Here is a 19739-nt window from a genome sequence, read left to right as displayed (position 1 = left end):
CATAGTGATACTTCTTCTGAGTAAGATCAGACTTGAAAAGGGATCATGTCTTTTTCTGCCTTTACTATTTCTAGCCCAATGTACTACTCTTGCACTTCCACAGCATCTGCTGTTTGAATATATCAGTCAAGTAAATCTTGACACAATACTTGGGTAAATCTTAATCCATTAATGCATGCAAAGCCAAGGCACAAAGAAGTGATTTATATAATTGTGAATACTAATGAGTATGTGCTTCAAGATGATTACATTCCATGCACTTATAAGCTCTTCTGAAGACACAAACTGTTAAGAAATAAAATGAGCTTTGTTTCCCTTACTAGTTTGTTTTTTTGGTTTTTTTTGAGAAATAAACTTGAATATTCAATTATGGGTTTATTATTCTGTGAATCAGTTTACAGTGATCAGCGGATATAATTTTTAGTATGAAAATGTTATTTGTGCATATTACAGTTCCAGGCATATATTATCCTTTCATGAAAACATTTCAATCTTGAAGTCTTTATGCAAAAGATTGGCCTGTGGGCTCTGCACAGGATGTAAATTAAGTTCTTGTTTGGCTAAATCTGATTACCCTGTAGGGTACCAATCTCGCTTAGTGACAGTGGAAGCTAAAAATTGCAAGCAGGACAGTCCACTTGAAATGGGGCCAGGAAGGGTCAGTTTCTAAACAGCAAATCTGAAGTTTGAACTAGATTTCAATAGCATGCCTAAGAATTTTCAGTTAAACATAGAAGCTATCTCCTCCATAGCTGCTATCATTGCTTTTAAATATCATAATGGAATTGAGAAAAGCTCTTTTTTTTTAAGTACAAGTCTTTATTAATCATATGTAAAGATGCTGCAATCACTTTGAACCCAGCCTTTAGTCAGTCTGCAGCTTAATTCCCATTTGACACTTCCTCTTTCTTCTCTCGTATTCTATCAAAATTAATGGTCCAACAGAGAAATTCAGTGAATAGCAAAATGCCACACAGACTATCAAAAAAAAACCACCTCAAGTTAATACAAACTAAAACTATTTGCATATTACCAAAATACTGTTGCTTTATTGTGGACTTACTGAGCACATGAGAGAGACTAAAAAGACACATGCTGACACTACTGAATATGAACTACTGCTGTTCCTTCTGACAGGATTAGCTAAATACTTAAATGATAAGAACACTCCCCTGTATTTTTCCTATATTCAGAAGATGCGCACAGAAAAGTCACTCTTTGATCTATTTCACCAGCTTCAGTTACTGTAGCAGACTTTTGTATACATAAAAATTTTATTTTTAGTAGTCTTTGGCATCTCCTTAGCTTTCCTTTGATGTCTAAAGGTTTTATGATCAATAATATCTAAAAGCAGCTGGTGTTATTGCAATTGCTCTGAGTCAAGGATAAAACCCAACAAAAGTAATGCAACACTGGTGAAAATGATATGGCTTTTGGCTGTTCAGAAAATGTAATTATCTCAGTAAATGCATGTGGTTTTTAGTAATGAGATTCAAAATTTCAGACAGATTAATTTTAATAACATCTTTTCACAGTGGTTCTATTAGATATTATGAATCTATTTAAATCAGACCTCAACACTTACCAAATAGATAAATACCTCACTCCCTCAATAGGTTTTAGATGAAGGGACTCAGCACTCCACACAGAATCCTAATGAATTTGTAGCGGGAAAAGGATAAAACCAGGGCTGGAGATAGCCCGGGGCAACATGCCAGTGTCTGAGGGATGGTGTGCTGGGGAGGTCCTTTCATCTGTTGTCTCATGGAGACTGGGGATGGATTTCCATGTGGCAGCAGTGACACGAGGGACATTGATGTGTTGAAAACCACAGAAGTGCCTGAGAATGACCACATGGAAGGTCCTGCTTGACTGACCCAATGTCCTTCCTGACCTGCAGAGAGGATGAGGGGAAGGCTGTGGATGTTGCCTTCTAGACATCAGTAAAGCTTTGACAGTGTTTTCCACAGTATTCTCCCAGAGAAATTGGCTGCTCATGGCTTGGATGGGTGCACTCTTCACTGTTAAAAACTGTCTGGATGGCTGAGCCCAGAGTGCTGGTGAATGGTGCTGCATCCATTTAGCACCCTGTCACAAGCAGCGTTCCCTAGGGAGCGGTGTGGGGCCAATTCTGTTCAATATCTTTATCAATGGCCAGGATGAGGGGATCCAGGACACCCTCAGTCTGCAGAGGACACCAAGCTGGGCAGGAGTGTGATCTGCTGGAGGGCTCTGGACAGGCTGGATTAATGGCCAAGGCCAATGGTGTGAGGATCAACAAGGGCAAGCTGAGGTCCTGTCAGCAGTGTCCGACCATGAGGCAGGAGTGTGCCCAGGTGGCCAAGAAGGCCAAAGCCATCCTGGCCTGTGTCAGCAATGGTGTGGCCAGCAGGAGCAGGGCAATGACCACTCCCCTGTACTCAGCACTGGTGAGGCCACAGCTCAGCTGCTGGGTGCAGTTCTGGGCCCCTCAGTTCAGGAAGGACAGGGAGGTCACTGCTGGAATGTTCCTGCTCTCTGCAACCACCCCAGAGGAGGTTCTGGAGAGGTGAGAGTTGGTCTCTCAAGTCACAAGCAACGGAGAGGAAATGGCTGCAAGTTGCACCAGTGGAAGTTGAGATATGAGGAATAATTTCTTCACCAGAAGGGTTGTCAGACAGCTGAACAGGCTGCTCAGGGAGGTGGTTGAGTCACTGTCCCTTGAGGTATTTAAAAGACAAAGCAGATCACAGCTTAATCCTAGCATGGTCCAGTGTATACTGATACTGCTTTTGGGTGACAAACACTAAAATTACATGTTCAGAAAACAGTTTTAACTGTGAATTTACAGAAGCACGATCGAAACCTTCCATTTGAATTCCCACAGCTCCCCCATGCCAAATAACACATATCTGCATGATGAGGCACATTAACTCATCTGACATCGAACAGTTTTTTCCTTGGATTAGTCTGAGTAGTGAATCAATTTCCTGATCTGGTTCAGCAGGCAGACACAAAAATGTCTATGTTAATGGAAGTGAGCAGCTCAGAAAATGAAAATGCTTTTGATTGACCTCTACCCATTTAAAGCATATGTGAAACTACCTTAGGGATGTTATACACAGGCTGTCAGAACATATGACCATTAACCACCAGTCCACTGGGGCTCTGGTCTCTCCCTTTCTGGGGTATTTTCTTGTATTATCCAATTATTGTTTTACATCAGAACTACCTATTAAAATGTGCATTCACATTGTGGTCAAAGCTTACATACTGTAAGATATGATTTACTGTAAAGCCCTGAAGAATTATACAACATACCCACTATAGTCTATTTCAAAAATTTATTTTCCTAAACATGGTATTTTATAAATTTTTAATATATTCCCTTTACAGTAACTAATGCAGTGTAACATTCACAAATATTTTCAAAGTGTTGGTTATTACCTCAGCAAACACCATTAATGACTGTTTTCATTCACTAATAATATGTAAAATCACAATTCAGTGGCCACTTTAGCCTGATAATATCATAGTTGTATGAAACACTGTGATCTGCTACCTGTATCAGTCATTTATTTCATTTTGTAGAAAATTATCATAGCTGATGTGGACAAAGCTCTTTTTGCTCCAGTTGAAAAAAGTCTGTGAACAAACCATGTCACATTTGGATATGAAAAATAGGTCAATGGCTACTGAGATGATGCTTCCAAAAGCAGAACCTTCCCTACAGCACAGCTTTAGGAAAACACTTCATCTGACAGCATACATTCTATTTAGCAGAATCCTCTTAGTAGGTACTGGATAAAAAAAAAGTAATTTAACTGTATAAATGGACAAAGAGAAGATAGTGAGGAATGAAACTTCTTTTAATTTAAAAATGGCATCATATTTTAGGACTTCACTTGAACCAAGCTCCTTCCAATTGTTGTTACCTACCTGGAGGCCACAAAAACAACCCTCAGACAAGCTATTTTCAGTGCTTTGGAGAAGCTGGTGAGAAGAGCACATTTTTTGGGAAGAAATGAACCAGGAGAAAGCAGTGCATACTTGTAGTAATGTCGTTCTTCATGCAGGAGTTACCAGTTTCATCTTCTACCAAGATTAAATGACAGGCAGCACATTTGTTAAATTGCTCAGCAACTAAAACATTTACCAATCATGGATCAGAGGAGCTCTTGTCCAAGGGAAGCACATTTCTTTTAACTAAAAAAACGAAAATCTAAGAAGATTCTATTGCATAGCACTTTATATGAAATCATATCTTAAATCTTTATAAAAAATAGCAGATAATCACACTGAAGAGAGGATTATTCTAAACTGATTGTCTATATACTCTCAATTCAAACTTGCTCCTTTTACCTATATTGTATTACTTCTGGATAGCTACTGCCCCAGACAGGCAACTGCTGCAAAATGAGGAATTTTTGTCTTTATATACCAACATAGTTAGTGGAGACATCATTCTGAGACCAGAGTTCAGGTGCAGCACACAATCTCATATTATTTAGCAGCCATAACTCTATAGTAAAAACAGGACACTCATTACCCATTCCATCTGACATGAACAAGGAACAGCTTTTAAAAGTTTTCTTTGTTGTGTTTCAGTGGAGAAATATTTTAGAAATTCTTGAAACAAAGGGTAAAGGAAATCTACATACTGATTATAAATTAAGACCAGTGTTGACTTTTATTGACATATTTTAACGAACAAATTCAAGTAATTATTGCATCAATCATTCAGATTCTGAACATTACTAAAAACCACAAGTTTATAACATGTAGTGTTGCATTCTTCATGGAGCTGTGATTACTGTTCTACATTTTTCTTTCTCCGACGAAGCCACCTCAGAGCTCTCACCAGTGCAACTTGTCCCATGAGGAATGTGATCCTAAAGTTATGTTTATACCAATCTCTAGGATTCCAAAGCCAAGAAAATCATCAGCACACAGAAGAACAGGGAAAAGATACACAATTATATTAAAATATCCTTTGGCAATGACGAATGCTATTTCATTGATGACCTGCATTTTCTGTTCTTTGTGGTAACCCTTTTCCTGCCTAATAAGAGTTGAATAACCTATGAAAAAGTCTATGTGTATATCCACCTTTGGGAACAGATTACACATGGATTACAGGGTTGCAACTGCACTTGGAACCAGGTGAGATAAAATAGTTAAAACCATGTTTCAGAAGTAAAGCAAATCGCCAAGCTATCTGGACTACCTGCCAGTGCTGTGCTTCAGTTAAATTTGTTTGTGTGTGGATAAAGATGTCTGTGTTAAAAGGGCAGAATTGGTCTCATACAAGGATGGCAAAAAATAAAATCAAACCACACTTCAAAGGCTAATTGTATAACCTAACAGTACTCTTCTACTGCAGTATCTTTTAAAGATAATGCCTTTAATATTGTCAGTTAGTCTTTATATCTTTAAAAAATTTAATTTTTATTAATCATGCATGGCTTCTGGAACCAATTAAAATTATTCACAGTATAGTCTGCATCAGCCCTTTTTAACCTCTGCAAACTTGCTTCAAGTTCTTTGCCCCTGTTACAAATTAAAATAATATTAAATTTTTTTTTCTAGTTTCTAACAAGGATCTCACTTCCATGTAGTAAAATGCTCACAAGAAGCAATAGGATACATAGAATTCTGTAACTAGAACACTGGGATTTAGGTCTTCTCCTGAGATGTCTGGGGCAAACCTTGCATGCACAAATCTAACATAAGCCTGAGATACCAGCCTCTCAGTGAGGACAGCAGCCAAATTCACAATGACAGGCAGCACTGAGTTACCCCTTCAATTGTCATGTTAAATAAAAGTATCATGCTAGCATTGCCACTGTTTCTTTTCCCCTTTCACGTTTAATTTCCTATATCCTCCTTGAATTTTTTTCCAAAACTAAACTCTATTTCCAGTTTAAATACCCTGAACTAAATATTCAAGGCATCTATGCACAGTCATTGCTTCAATTTTAACTACATTTTAGAAGTTGCAACACTTCAGCTGCCAGTTTTCAGGCCAGCTGGCAATACTGCAAAAGAACATACAGCTAAATGCACAAACAGATTTTTATAAATATGACCCCTCAAAATTAGACTGCCAGTAAAAAGCTCTGCTGTTTTCAGGGCTGTGCAGTTCCACTTTGAAACTACAACAATGCAGCCAACACAACCTGATTTTCCAAGCCAGCAGCAAGGAAGGTCATGTTTAAGCACAAAGCCTGAATTTTCTTCTCCTGAAGATGGGACACTATCCTAAGGTCACTGCAACAATGCCAACTGGTAACCAGTTCTAAGATGAACTATTTGCATTCCCACTTATCAATTATAGGCAATGTATTGACAATCCTTTCACTAAAAACAATTTCTTACTTTGCATCTTTTCATGCTGTTGCTTTGGATTATGGTGAGGTTCCCCCCTGCCCCTCCATGGGCAAGATAAGATGTACATATTTAAATATTTGTTAGTTAAATTGTTCTTACGGGGTTTTACAGTGTTTTATGGTTTATGCACAATATACAAAAAACTTTAAGCCACCATTGGTTACAGATCAGTTACAGTGATGGCAGAACTCTCACTGGCATCACACCATGAGGAACACAGTCACACCTGATATTTGAGCCAAATAATCTCCCAATCCAGTACAGAGAGGAAACTGCAGTTGTGCTTTCTCATTCAGTGGTCAGCATTCCTGGATTAAGTGCTGTCTTCCTTCACTTTCCCATTCCTCCCTCATTTCTAGCCCTTTTTCAAGTGTGCACAGCTACCTGCAGGGGTATGTGTGTCTGCAAGTCATTTTTCACCCCTTTCAGATCCCCAGTCCAGTTTATTGAGTTGTTGTACACACAGTAACACTGAAACAAGGCAGGAAATGCTCTGAAGAGTTGGATGTGGGTTTCCCAAGCTGTAGCTGAGGTTCTACCCAGGACAGGTGATCAATTTTTGCCTTGTCAAACTCAAAATCTGGTCACTTTTTTACTAGAGACTTCCAAAATAGCAGACCCAGGATTATTAAACATTACTCCCATTAAATGATTTTCCTTTGAGATAAATCACATTTACTTGTCCTTATTTAACAGTCAGCTAGAATCTGTTACACAGACCTTTCAAGTGGTCTATTTGCATATTTATCAGTTTCAATTAGCAGCATGAAAAGACCTGTGCCCTAGGATAATAAAGTGTGCCTGATCTTGTCTCTTTAAATCTCAGTCTTGAGCTTATCTTTCCACTAAAACATCAATAAGCAGCAGCAGAACTCAAATGATAATGCAAACTTGTCAAATGGTAATAACAGCATTAAAAAACAATTTTCCAGAATTACAGGGGTTTGTGCTGTTTTACCAATTACAGAAAAAAAAGTTCAAATTTTAAACTTGATCTTATACCTTTCACTTAAACTGTAATGTATAATGGTCAACATAAATACCTTCTACATACCTGTTGTACTGCAAATGCTTTTTTAAATTTTTACTTAGAAAGTCCTTGTAAAAGTCAGCCATTTCTTCTGCATTCAGCGTTGCTTTTTGACCTGAAAATAGGTTTGGGTGTAACAAAATCAAGGCAATTCTTTGGATCAAAACACTGGGTTCAGATGCTAGGTCTAACCCCTTGCTCCTACAAGCTTTCTGTGTAAAGCTGAACAAGTTAATGCCTTTAGCTTTCAATCTTATAAAATTTATCTAGAGAGCACAGATTAAAAATACTGATCATCTTGAAGCTGGCATAGTTCTTAAACCCCTATTACTTGTGGAAGTAATAAAATTTATCAGCTCTTAGACTATTTAGGGAACCAGTGAACCCCTATGAAAATGTGCATAGATCTCGGAGTATCTTCCTTTGAATAAAATAATTTCTCACAGGGCTGAAGTCTAAAGAGTACCAATAAGAGCATTTAGTAACTTAATTTTCCTCCCTAAAGCAAGTCCATAAATATCAAAAGAACACTATCCACAACTGACATGGTACTTTCAGATGTAATTATTTTTCTATTAATGTTAATAAATTCCAAGTAACTTTAGGCAAAAAGTTTATGTTCTGAGATATGAGACTTCCAAACAATCTAGAAGGCAATTATTTTGAGAACAAAAGATGATTTTGAATATGTCACTCATAACCAGAATACAAAAGGTCCAGGAAGACCTGTGGCTACAGCACAAGATGTCTAATCCTGAGAACCAGCAAATATTCTCAACTCTACCAGACAATTCCTACACAACCCTTCTGGCACAAAATGTCCCTAAAATGACAGTCAAATTTCAATGCCCCAGGGAACATGGATATGATGAGGGAAATGGAATTGCAATATTCAACTTGCTACGCTTCCAAAATGCATTTTAAGGCTTTTGAGATTGACCACAGAAATGGAAATTATTGATTGGTTCTATTCGTCATTATTAAAAAAAACTAACATACCACAATGTATTAACATACTATGGGATTAACTATAAAACCATTTGAAAACTGCCAGGTTAATACTTACAGTTAATTTGTTTCTTCATACTGGTATCAGCAAAACTGATTCATTACACAGGAAAGTAAGTTTTGTTCCAACTGTTTGCATAAATTTTTATTTTTACAAACATTCACAGCTGTATTATAGAATAGCTGACCAAAGGCATGCAGTTGATATAGATTTATTTTTAATGGAAGTATGTGGTCACTCTCTTTTACTTCTAGAGTATAAAAGCAAAACAAAAACTCCAACAAAACAGCAATATAAAAGAAGTGGGTTTGAAACAACATAAACCTTAATTAAAATTACTTCTCAAGCACACACTGATCACCAGAATACAAACAGAAAAGAAAAATAATGGTCTGTGACATACAGAACGTCAGAGCAGATGCTTCACTGAACTCAAACAGATCATTATTCTGTGAACAAAGTGTTCAACCTCATACTACAATGCCCAATTCACTATTATTATGAAGGCATTTTGTTTTCATTTTCACACAATGAATTAGAGGGACAACTATTTTACAGCAACTGTGCCCAGGCAGAGACAGGCAGATAGCAGCTGCCTTACTCTCCCTCAAGGAAAAATATTGTATTCACTGAACACACCATGGACCTGAAGCCAAAGACTGTGAATTTATCCACCCAACCATAACATGCACTTGAGGCAAATGCTCTGTATGTTTATATCAAGCAGCTCACTGGCTTAGGAGGTGTGAAAGTAAGAAGTCCCTTCCTCCTCAGGCTACACAATTATTATATTACTGGGCTAGGATTTCAGCACATTCCCTCTGGCTGCAGAGAAGGAATTAGGGGCAGAACAGTGCAACAGATGATCTGAGCCCCACATGCATGTCTCTGAAAAGCTCCTTGTCTCTTTTATTATCACACTCCTGAAAACACTTCTAAACCCTACCCCTAAGATTTACTTGTGATGGAACACAAAGAGCATAAACTAACAAAATTCAAAGTTACACAGAATTCAGAATGCATCCTAAATTATTAACAAAGATCTCACTAACCTGATTCATCTCTCATTTCCAGACCCTTGGCTTTCAGTCTTGAATAAATAAATTCTTCTTTTTCCTAAAACATGTTTTTCCACATTAGAATGGGATGCAGTCAGTCCTTGAAGTTAACCATTGGTTTTAATTACATAGCAATGTGGTGTTCAACACCCTTTGAAATAACTAGCAATACTTGTTATACTTGGAAGTGTCAACTGAACAGTTTTCTTAGTCTAGTGAGTTAAACTGGTCACTTAGATCCTGCTACCTGCATGCATCAATTAATTCATGCAAGCCTCCTACTGATAATGCATAAAACTGATTTGGGGAGAAAAGCTACAGCCAAACTTCAGTGTTGTTTGACAGAAGTCAAACTTCCAGATTATAAAACAAACTGTGGAAATGTGCTGTACTGTATGAGATTTTGAGCATAGAGGAAAACATGCAGCCTAAAAAATTAAAATTATTTAGACACAGTAATAATTTGAGTTTTACAGACTTAAAAACAGTTCTGTGGAATTAAAAAAAAAACAAGCTTCAATCTTTGCTGGGATCTTTGCAAGTTTTGAGATGTTTAATATCATAAACAATGTTGAATTACTGAACTGTTACTGTTTGTCCAAAAATGCCACATTGGCTGGAGATGCTAAAATCAGGAGACAGACTCACTTGAGCCTTGGTGGGATATGCTGCCAGTGAAATGGGACATATCATTTACCCTCATTTAGCCTTGGTAATTACACCAAATTTCTCTCACTTATGACAAGAGAAAAACCAGCCATGAAATAATTTTCAACAGCTGCTCTAGCCACAGACAGGCCCAGCATGTAGGACAGCTAAAACTTTATACTTTCAGTGCAAGACAGGATAAAGGCAAACACCCCATGCCACTAGGCAGCAATAAAACACGTGGCATTTTTAGTTTTGCGCATCATTTAAATAAATGAACGACAAAACCATCATGTCCTCCGTGACCCTGAGCCCACTAACAGCGGGCAGAAGCGAGCCCCCGGGTTTCGGCCAGGCAGAAAAGCAGCAGCAGCAGCGGGTGCGGGCCCGGCTCGCTCACCTGGCGGAAGGCGCGGTTGTGCCGTGCCCAGAAGCGCTGGTTGCTGGCCTGCGCCTCCTGGCGCGCCTCCCGCAGGCGCCGCTCCAGCGCCGACTCCTCGGGGGGCACGTAGAAGACGACGGGGCGCAGGTTGGAGTGCTTGTCCGGGGGCCCGATCCAGTCCCTGCGAGAGTGCGCGGGGGGACGGAAACCCAGGCCCTGCGAAACAAACACAATGCGTTACCAGCACCGCTGCAGAGCTTCTGAAGGACCTCGCAATTTGGAATAAATTCCCAAACGCCACGGAGCATGCAAGCACAGCAAGTTCACAAATAAAGCACATTTATTTACTGTGATCAGGTATTTTTTAAAGTTTTTTGTTTGTTTTCATTTTTCTACTGCTGACACTCTGTTAAAATATTTCACGGACAGAACCAGCAAGCATCCAAGTTTTTTGCGGCGCTGATCTCTGCCCTCTGGCGACCAGTGCCAGCACCCGAGGGAACAGCGTGAAGCTGTGTCAGGGGAAGTTCAGGCTGGATATTAAAGGCTCTTCACCCAGAGGGCTGAGGGTCACTGGAACGGACTCCCAAGGATGGGGTCACGGCCCCAAACATAACAAGCTCAAAGAGCTTTTGGACAACTCTCTCAGTGGTGCGATTCTTAGGGACTGTTCTGTGCAGGGCCACGAATCGGATTTCGGTGATCCTTGTGGGGGCCTAGAAATTCATATTTTATAATTCTGCGATTCTAAGTTCTCCTCAGCCCGGCGTCCTTCCTGCATCCCTGTGCCCACACACAGGCGTGCGCTTGCCCCAGCCGGGTCCGGAACACCTGGGGTTAGCCCGCAGCCCAGACCTCAGCGCCCCTCCAACACCCAACACCGGGGGCCTCGGCAAACACATAAAAACCAGAGGCCGCGGGGATCGCGGTTTGCTCCGGCTGCCCCCGCCCCGCCAGCGTTACCGGGAGGCAGCCGGAGCGCTCCCCACTCGGCTCCGCGGGGGCGGCAGCCCTCGAGGCTCCCACCGCGGCCCCCGCAGGAGCCGCCGCCCCCCGCCGGGTTTACCACGCTGTCCGGCCGCTCCCCGCGCTCAGCCGCGCGGCCGCTGCCGGAGGAGGCGGAGGAGGAAGCGGAGGCGAGGGGGTGGTGGCGGTAACAGCCACCGGCCCGCAGCACCCGGGCGGCCGCCATGGCCCGGCGCTTTACGGCGCTGCCGCGCGGGGGCTGCGGGCGGGGCGGGGCCAGGTCGGGGCCGGGCCCGGGCCCGCCTCGGCCTCCGCCTCCGCCTCCCTCTGCGCGGCCGGGCTGGGCGGGGCTCGGGCGGTTCGCGGCGCTCGGCCCGTGGCGCAGCGCCGGGCCGGGCAGCGGGTCCTCGCCGGGCGGCGGGTGAGTGAGTGAGTGACTGCGGCGGGTCGCGGGCGCCGCGCGGGTTCGCTGCGGGGCCGGTGGGGACGAGCCTCCCGCAGGTGCCTCGGCGGCGGCCCGGTGTCATTTCCTCTTCGCGCTGCGCCGGGCCCCACCGCGGGGGAGGCGGGAGGTTGCGACCATGGCGGGGGCGACGAGTTCAAGGAGGCAGCAAGGTATGTGCGGGGACGGAGCGCTGCCCCGCGGCTGTGGCGCCCGAGGGGGTCGGGTTCGGCCGCTGTTCTCCCCTCGCTCCGGGTTCTCCCCTGGGCTGCGGGTGCCCTGTTTGTTCTGCGGCGGCTTCGGCTGCAGAGCAGGTGGGGAAGGCTGGGGGTGAGCAGCCTAGAGCTGGGCGTGCGGCAGCTAAAGCGTCGCCCCTGCGGCCCGACCGGCAGAAAGGTGTAAAAAATTAAAGGGTTATGAAATATCAGCTGAGCGGGTTATTCGTATTGGTGAAGGTACTTGAAATAGCTGTAGTGCTGAAGTGTTTCAGAATGTAGAAGTTGCAATGTGTGCTTGTGTAGGACTTATGCAAGTCTTGTTCTCGTTTTCCTTGTAGTTCGTCAGAAGCTGGACGGAGGAAGAGGAATGGATATGGGTAACCAACACCCATCCGTGAAACGGTTACATGAAATACAGAAAGAAGTCAAAGAGATCGAACAGCAAGTGGCTGTCTTCAGCGGTCTGTCTACCGACCGAGATTACAAGGAATTGGAAAGAAACCTTACGAAACAGCTTTTTGAGATCGATTCTGTAGACACCGAAGGGAAGGGGGATATTCAGCAGGCCAGGAAGCGAGCTGCCCAGGAAACTGAGAGGCTGCTGAAGGAACTGGAACAAAATGCAAACCATCCGCGCAGACTGGAAATAGAGGCTTTATTCAAAGAGGCACAGGCTCTTGTGGAACGTGAGATCACACCTTTTTACGAAGGAGGAAACGGTATAAGTGATGAATTTGAAGAAGGAATTCAGGACATTGTGCTGAGGCTTACCCAGGTGAAAACCGGAGGGAAAATTTCTCTACGCAAAGCAAGATACCGCACTCTGACAAAGATATGTACTGTTCAGGAGATTATAGAGAATGCTGTAAAGAAACAGCTGTCCCTGCCACTCTCTAATGATGTTCATCCTTCTGTCTCCAAAATTAACTCTGTAATGTGTGAGGTGAACAAAGCCAGAGGAACTCTCATTGCACTTCTAATGGGAGTGAGTAGTAATGACACCTGCAGGCATCTGTCCTGTGTGCTCACAGGCCTCATTGCTGATTTGGATGCTTTAGATGTCTGTGGTCGCACGGAAATAAGAAACTACAGAAAGGAGGTAGTAGAAGAGATCAATAAATTGCAGAAATACCTGGACTTGGATGAAGAAGCAAATTCTACTCATGCTTATGATTTGGCAAAAAATCAGTCAATTCTAAAAATAGAAGAGATCCGTAAGAAGATGAAGGAAGTTCATTCCTTACTTCTAAAAACAGAGAATGCCTCTGATTTGTATCTGGGATTGAAAGCAGAGTTGCAGGGACTAATTGCCCACCTAGATGAAGTGAGTCCCGGAAAAAATCCCTGTATTAGAGAGGCCAGGAGAAGAGCAGTAATTGAAGTTCAGACTCTTATAACATATATTGATTTGAATGAAGCGCTGGAAAAAAGGCAGAAGTATCCGGATCAAACTGCTGTTGAACATCGGTGTCATAAAGCAGTTTGGACTGTACTTGGAAACTTGTCTCAAATACAGAAAGAGGTGATTTCATTTGATGGAAACAGAACAGACAAAAATTACATGAGACTGGAAGAACTTCTTACAAAACAGCTTCTAGCCCTGGATGCTGTTGATCCGCAAGGTGACGAGCGGTGTAAGGCTGCCAGGAAGCAGGCAGTAAAGCTTGCACAGAATATTCTTTACTATCTGGACATGAAAACAGATGAATGGGAATACTGAAACAGCCATGGCCTGACACAGAAGAACATTTTCCCCTTTGGCACCTTATGAAGATCATTGGCAGCACATAATAAAGTATTCTGTGCCTGCTGAAATCATGGAAATTGCATAAGCAGTTGACTTGGCTATATGTCTGCTATCCCACGCAGTCACCCACTTGCCATGGCAACTGTCAGTACACCATCAGCAATTCTGGTCACTGATATAAGCAAAGAAGTGCAATTCTCTGAAGGAATAGCTTAATACTTGATCGAATAGCTTCTTTTTTTTTTTTCTTCTCTTTTTCTTTCTTGTTTTTATTTCAGTAGCCTTGTGCAATGTTCAGTGAATGCAGGTTTTTCAGAGACACAGAAAACATTGTTCCTTATGGTACAATACTGGCAAAACTAAGGAGACTGAACACAAAAATTAGTATTCAGGCATGAGGCTCCATCCAGCAACTTCACAGCAGTCTGGATGTCCTGTTAATGTGCTGTCGTGACTTAAAGTACTAAGGGCAAAAAGCCTGCTGGCTTTTGGATTGTACTTGATTTATTCCATCCATCATAGCATCTAGATATCTCAGTTAATGGAGCTATAATGCCAGCTGCAAATTAGCATTTACATAGGCAAAGCCAATTATGTCAATTTTTGTAATACCTGAGCCCTTTGATTTGCAAAACCAGGTCTTTTGTTGGTGGAAATTCTTTCAAGTTATTGCTTTAATAAGGTACTGAGACTTGGAGAGGAAAATCTGTACATTTATACCAAACAGATAAAGGGGATTTTGAGGATTTCAAACTGCCATCCATAAACTCTTGAAAACTGCACTGAACTTTCTTTGGTGGCTGCTTAGGTGTCTTTTTAAACTCTGCTGTTTTGTCTGGTTTTCACATTTGGCAAAAACATAAGCAGACTTCACTTTGAAGTGAAATGTGCATTTTGGAATTATTTTTGTAAAATTAGGTAGCCGGCTATAAAGATGTTCCTGTTGATGTAAGTATCTGCTACCTGGTCAGGTGTGGCTTCGAGCATGTCTTGGAAAGACTTGTGGCAAATGTCTCTCTTTGCAACTCATTCACTTGTTTCAGAAGCTTCATAAATAAGCTTGCTTGTACTGTTGTATGCACCTACCTTTTTATTTGTGGCTGCTAGTGCCAATCACATTTCTACTATAGCATGTTTTTTGGCATTTTTTGAGAGCATGGCATTAAAATGATTTGAGTATATACAGATATATAAAGAATATAGGTATATATAAAGGTAAAATCAGTTGTGGATAATTTGCACTCAGCTCTTTCAGGATGAACTAAGGAATTAGTGTTCTATAGATGATGATTTGCACCACTTTAAGGAGTAAAAACCGTTTCAGATGTTACAATAAATATTTTTAAGATCTATTTTTGACTGAGTAGAGAAGACAGTACTGTCTGTGAGAGACAAGTGCCTTTATGACACTGCTATCTTGCACCGTCATATGTAGATATAGGAACTCTTTACTGGCAGCTTGATACATTTGTAATCTTTGCAAACTGGATTTTTCAGGTATATATCTAATTCTACTGTAGTATATGTCAAGCGAACACAATACAATAGGTGACAGTTGCCCTATAGAGTCCTGAGAATGAGTATCAAATTTGGGAAATACATATTCTGCTTAAAAACTAAAGCATTGGTGTGGAGGTGGGGGACTTTGGGCAGGTCTTCTGTGCCTACTGCTACGAGAATAATGTTTGTTCATAACATACTATGAGATGTTGATTGAAGGCTGCATACCTTCAGAGTGTGAATAGATTTTGTTTGTGATTGTGCAGGTGATTGCTTTGCAAATCTGCTTGCCAAAACCGACATAATTGAGTACAGTGCCTAAGGCACGATTTGGCAATGACAATGTTTGTTGGAGGATTCTTCCTGCTCCTTCAGAGACACAACCCCATGGAATTTAACTCTCCTTCACTAAAAAAAAAAATTCCCCTAATTAAAATTCCAGACTCTGTTTGAATATTATGTGGCTAACTCAGAATATTAATAATGCTATACACCTGAATTATTTTACTAATTTCAAGTTCTCTACATGTTTGAATTGCAAGTTGTGATTTGCACTTACATTTTTAGGAAAGATAAGGATTTGATATTGTAATGATGTTAATAATTTTTCTTTAGTATTACTGTTGGGTCTGCAGTGGTTACTTGTAGTTTGTTTGAACAATTTAGTGTCTGTGTTCTCTGGCAGATACGTGTAGTTTTATAAGTGTTTGAGCCTCTTATGTAAAAATGAGTAAGTATAGTTATCAGATCTGTCCTATTTTAAATGTGTCTTTTAGTTTTCCTGGACGGATTGTTATACCTGCATCTCTAAGAATGCAAATATGTAATGATAGTGTAATTTGGCTGACTGAGTCCAGTAGCAGGATGTTATGTGGATTAAGCTTTTTTTCCTTTGTTCTGTACTCTGATAAATTGACTATTTAAATTTTGTGGTATAATCCTCATCTGGAATGGGTTTAATTCACAGTTTCTGCATGAATGAAAGTAATAAAATATATGTGCTTAACAAGAAAAAAAGGCAAAACAAAAAAAAGCCAAAAACCAAAAAATAAAAATGCACAGGTTTCTCAAAAATTTGCTTTTATGCTGAAGAATGTAATTTCTCTGTTTTTCATATCCAGAGATCGAGAGACACAACTTTTCTTTCCAATGCAGCAGGCTAAAATAATCATCAAAATGTAAATGGACCAAATGGCAAGAGCCTGCATTTTAGTGCTGTATTAAAATAGAATAACTTTTCTATGTGCTGCGTTACGTACCTTAGAGCAAAATAATCGAGTGGATATTCTGGGGGAGAGGTAATCCTGCATCATGATTCCTATTTGTTAACCAAATTTCTTTTTAAACCAGTTTTCTTTAGTTGCTTCAGTATTTATTTTTTGTTGTTTGCCACTCAGAGTGGTTTTTCTGTGATTTTTCTGGATTCCTATATCACAGAAATCCAAATCTTTGGAGAAGATTTTTGTTAAGTACAATTCTTACCTTTTAAATTTAACAGAAGTCAGTGTCTGTGCTCTGTACCTGTCTTCAGCTATTGCTGTGTAGGAGTTGACATTTGTGTTCACAGATCCAAGATTAAATATTGCAGTGTTAAATTCTTGATTATTAATACAAATACATTACTGCTTTTACTAGGTATTCATTTGAATGTTTCGCCCTGATGCCTTTCTCTATTTATTTTTGAATGTGAGTTATCAGAATGTAAATTATTTTTGTCTTAGAACAAGTGTTTTTATTAAACATAAAGACAGAAAGCTCTTTTTTTCCCCCCTCCTTCTTGAAAAGTTTGCTTTTTCACTGCTGTATTGATTAAAATAAAGTTCTTTATGTGGATACCACTCCTACTTGCTAAATCTGGTGCCTGTTGGTTTCTCTGCATTCCTCAGCAGCAGCTTTGCAGCCTGCAGGGTTGCACTTGGCTGATGACTGCAGCAGGGCTGGTGGCAGTGTGCAGATCTTGCCACTTTGCCTTTGGAGGATGCTGCCTGAGCAGATGAGCTGGTGAAACTGATGGAGTGATTCTCTTCGTGCAAAGTCAGCGTGGATGGGTCCCAGAGCCTTTAGCAGGAGCTCAGCTGGGCTGGTTTTAGGCTGTGCACGAGACAGGTTCCCTGCTTGCTCTGCTGGCTCCCTGTGGTTTTTTGGAGGTGCAGTGAGCCACGTTACCAGCTCGCTGCTGATGAAAATTGGGAATTCTCTCTCTGCCCAGAAAACTGCCGGCTTTGTGCAGTTTCTGCTGCTTGGCCAACTCCAGTGAGCTGATTGAATCCAATAAAATGGGAGAAAACAAACAACAAAAATGGAGGAGGGAATTTAATGAACCAAACTGGCTTTTAGAAATGCACGTGGGCTAGAGCTGCTGTGAAATGCAGGGGTGGGTGGTGCAGCCATGGGCTAGGGAGCAAATGGTAAGAATTCTGGTAGCAGCAAGTCATTAGATCAACTTATAGTTAAATAACTGAAGGAGGAAGAAGGAAAGTGTCAACTATCGACTCCTACAAAGGAGTAGGAATTTTCTGCTTCGCTAATGGGATGTGATGAAGGCAATACAAATGAATCATGTATGGAAAATAAACCAGTAGCTTTCAACTGCACTTTCATGATCATGTCACAAGTGATCATAGGATCCTTTTAGAATTGGTAAGGTTAGAGAAGACTGCCAAGGTCTGGTTTTGTAGCTTTGTACAAAGTACAATCATGTCAAAGTACTACACAGGCTCTGGAAAAGCCTTACCCAGGAAATACTGGATAAGAGTAGGATTTATAAAGGTTGAATGTTCCCATAGGTAACAACTTCACCGTATCTTCTTTCTCTTTTAACAATAGACCTTATTTGAAGGAAATCTATTCTTCAAAGACCAGTAAATCCTCTGGGCCATGGCTCTAGATGCTGTTCAGCCAGCTGCTGACCAGTTTGTCTTGATTGCCTGTTTACTTGTCAAAGAGAACCTTGTAAGAATATTTTGTGTGTGTGTTTTGGTGCCAGAAATGGTTCAACTGGAAAAACACCATATTTTATTATATTATTATATTTATTTTAGGTGTATCCTCTACTTTGGAGAATTCTCAGCTCAGAATTTAAGGAGTGGAAGGACATTAGTACTGAGCTCATGGATTGAAGGCCTGGGGGTTCAAGCTGGCTGCCAGTAGGAGACATTTAAATGGCAGGATCCAGGAAAACATTCCTGCTAGAGGAGACTGCTAGCAGAGACATGACCAAATGTTTTTCAGAGCTGTGTGTCTGTTCCTCTGCTGCTGCTGAGCTTTCATTGAGAAAGTGGATTCTTAGGGGAATATTCCCTGAAACACTCTCGGGCTTTTTGTTTTAGATTAAACGGAGAAATTACGTTTAAAGCTTTTGCGGAGCTGTGGTGGGGCTGACCTGGGTATCATTCTGATTTGCTACATGGAACAACAATGTCCACGATGCTTTCAGTTATATGGGTAGGCATGTACATGTCAGCTAAAAGCTGGTCATTAGCTGAAGAAGCTGAGAATGAGCTGTGCTTTTGTTGAAGGCTTTGCACAACACCCACCCTTTCTCTACACAGCCTTTGGTTCTGGGGACTGCCAAACACAGATGATTGCATGAGTTGCACTGCTTGACAGCTCAAAAAATAATAAGGACCTTTTCTAAGGCTGCAAACTCTTCCTACAGGACATAAATTGTTGCAGAGTTTGCCATTAGAAAAGTACAATGAGTTTCTTAATTGGGCCATTTCTCCTCAATTAGTTTTGCCAGACAAACTTCTGTGCCACAGGAGTTCCTTGTGAAACCTGTATTTCAGGCAGCTAATCAAAAGCATCTCATGAGGGAGGAAACACCATGATGGAGTGCAACATCCTTAGTAAGGTCCAGTGCATTTATCCCAAACCAATCTGTGATCGTGGCCACCAAGAGTCCAACCCAAAGAAGCAGAGAGACAAGAAAGGCTGGAGGAAAACAAAACTAAGAACTAGTATAGTTGTCAGGTTGGACCAACTTAATTTAGTTTTATGACAAGAAAAGCAAGCAAAGCAAAGCTCCCTTTTGGCTGGGTGCAGTTGTACCTTGTCTACACCCTGCAGTTCCACATTGTTTTTCACCCTAAGTCACCCTAAGTGCTCCTCCAGGGCACGATGTAGGTGATGGGGGTTAGCCTTGGAGTGCCCTCGGGCAAGAGGGCCCCACCTATCTCCAGGGATACCATAATTACCTTCATTCTCTCTGAAATGTGTGGTCGTGGCAACTCCTAGCACATAGATACCAGCATGGCTTGCATAAGGCAGTGTGCAACGTGAAGGTTATACCTTGTAATAAACCAGTAATTGGAAGGGGTTGTGTAATAACTGCTAGCAAGTCTGAGTAAGATAACTTTTGTGTGTTTATG

The 19739-nt window shown here is 41.3% G+C and overlaps 2 protein-coding genes across 4 annotated transcripts; one reads left to right on the top strand and one right to left on the bottom strand.

The window, feature by feature from the left end:
* Window positions 1–846: 846 nt before the first annotated feature.
* LOC115904742 (apoptogenic protein 1, mitochondrial) lies at window positions 847–11707 on the bottom strand. Of its 2 annotated transcripts, none has more exons than XM_030950380.1 (5): window positions 11563–11707; window positions 10515–10712; window positions 9461–9524; window positions 7424–7514; window positions 847–2699 (listed from the first exon to the last, which is right to left on the bottom strand). In XM_030950380.1, exons 1-5 carry the CDS (start codon window positions 11686–11688, stop codon window positions 2564–2566), a joined length of 615 nt encoding a protein of 204 aa, XP_030806240.1. In that variant the 5' UTR covers window positions 11689–11707; the 3' UTR covers window positions 847–2563. The 2 variants fall into 2 exon arrangements, with proteins under 2 accessions (XP_030806240.1, XP_030806241.1); XM_030950381.1 differs by lacking the exon at window positions 847–2699 and adding an exon at window positions 3081–4895.
* Window positions 11708–11797: 90 nt separating this feature from the next.
* BAG5 (BCL2 associated athanogene 5) lies at window positions 11798–17213 on the top strand. 2 transcript variants are annotated; one of them, XM_030950446.1, is made up of 2 exons: window positions 11798–11883; window positions 12461–17213. In XM_030950446.1, exon 2 carries the CDS (start codon window positions 12490–12492, stop codon window positions 13840–13842), a length of 1353 nt encoding a protein of 450 aa, XP_030806306.1. In that variant the 5' UTR covers window positions 11798–11883; window positions 12461–12489; the 3' UTR covers window positions 13843–17213. The 2 variants fall into 2 exon arrangements, with proteins under 2 accessions (XP_030806306.1, XP_030806304.1); XM_030950444.1 differs by lacking the exon at window positions 11798–11883 and adding an exon at window positions 11991–12077.
* Window positions 17214–19739: the final 2526 nt, after the last annotated feature.

Source organism: Camarhynchus parvulus, chromosome 5 (genome assembly GCF_901933205.1).
Source record: "Camarhynchus parvulus chromosome 5, STF_HiC, whole genome shotgun sequence".
NCBI classification, from domain to species: Eukaryota; Metazoa; Chordata; class Aves; order Passeriformes; family Thraupidae; genus Camarhynchus; species Camarhynchus parvulus.
The sequence above is the reverse complement of the archived record's forward strand: the minus strand, read 5'-3'. Positions and strand labels throughout refer to the sequence as shown.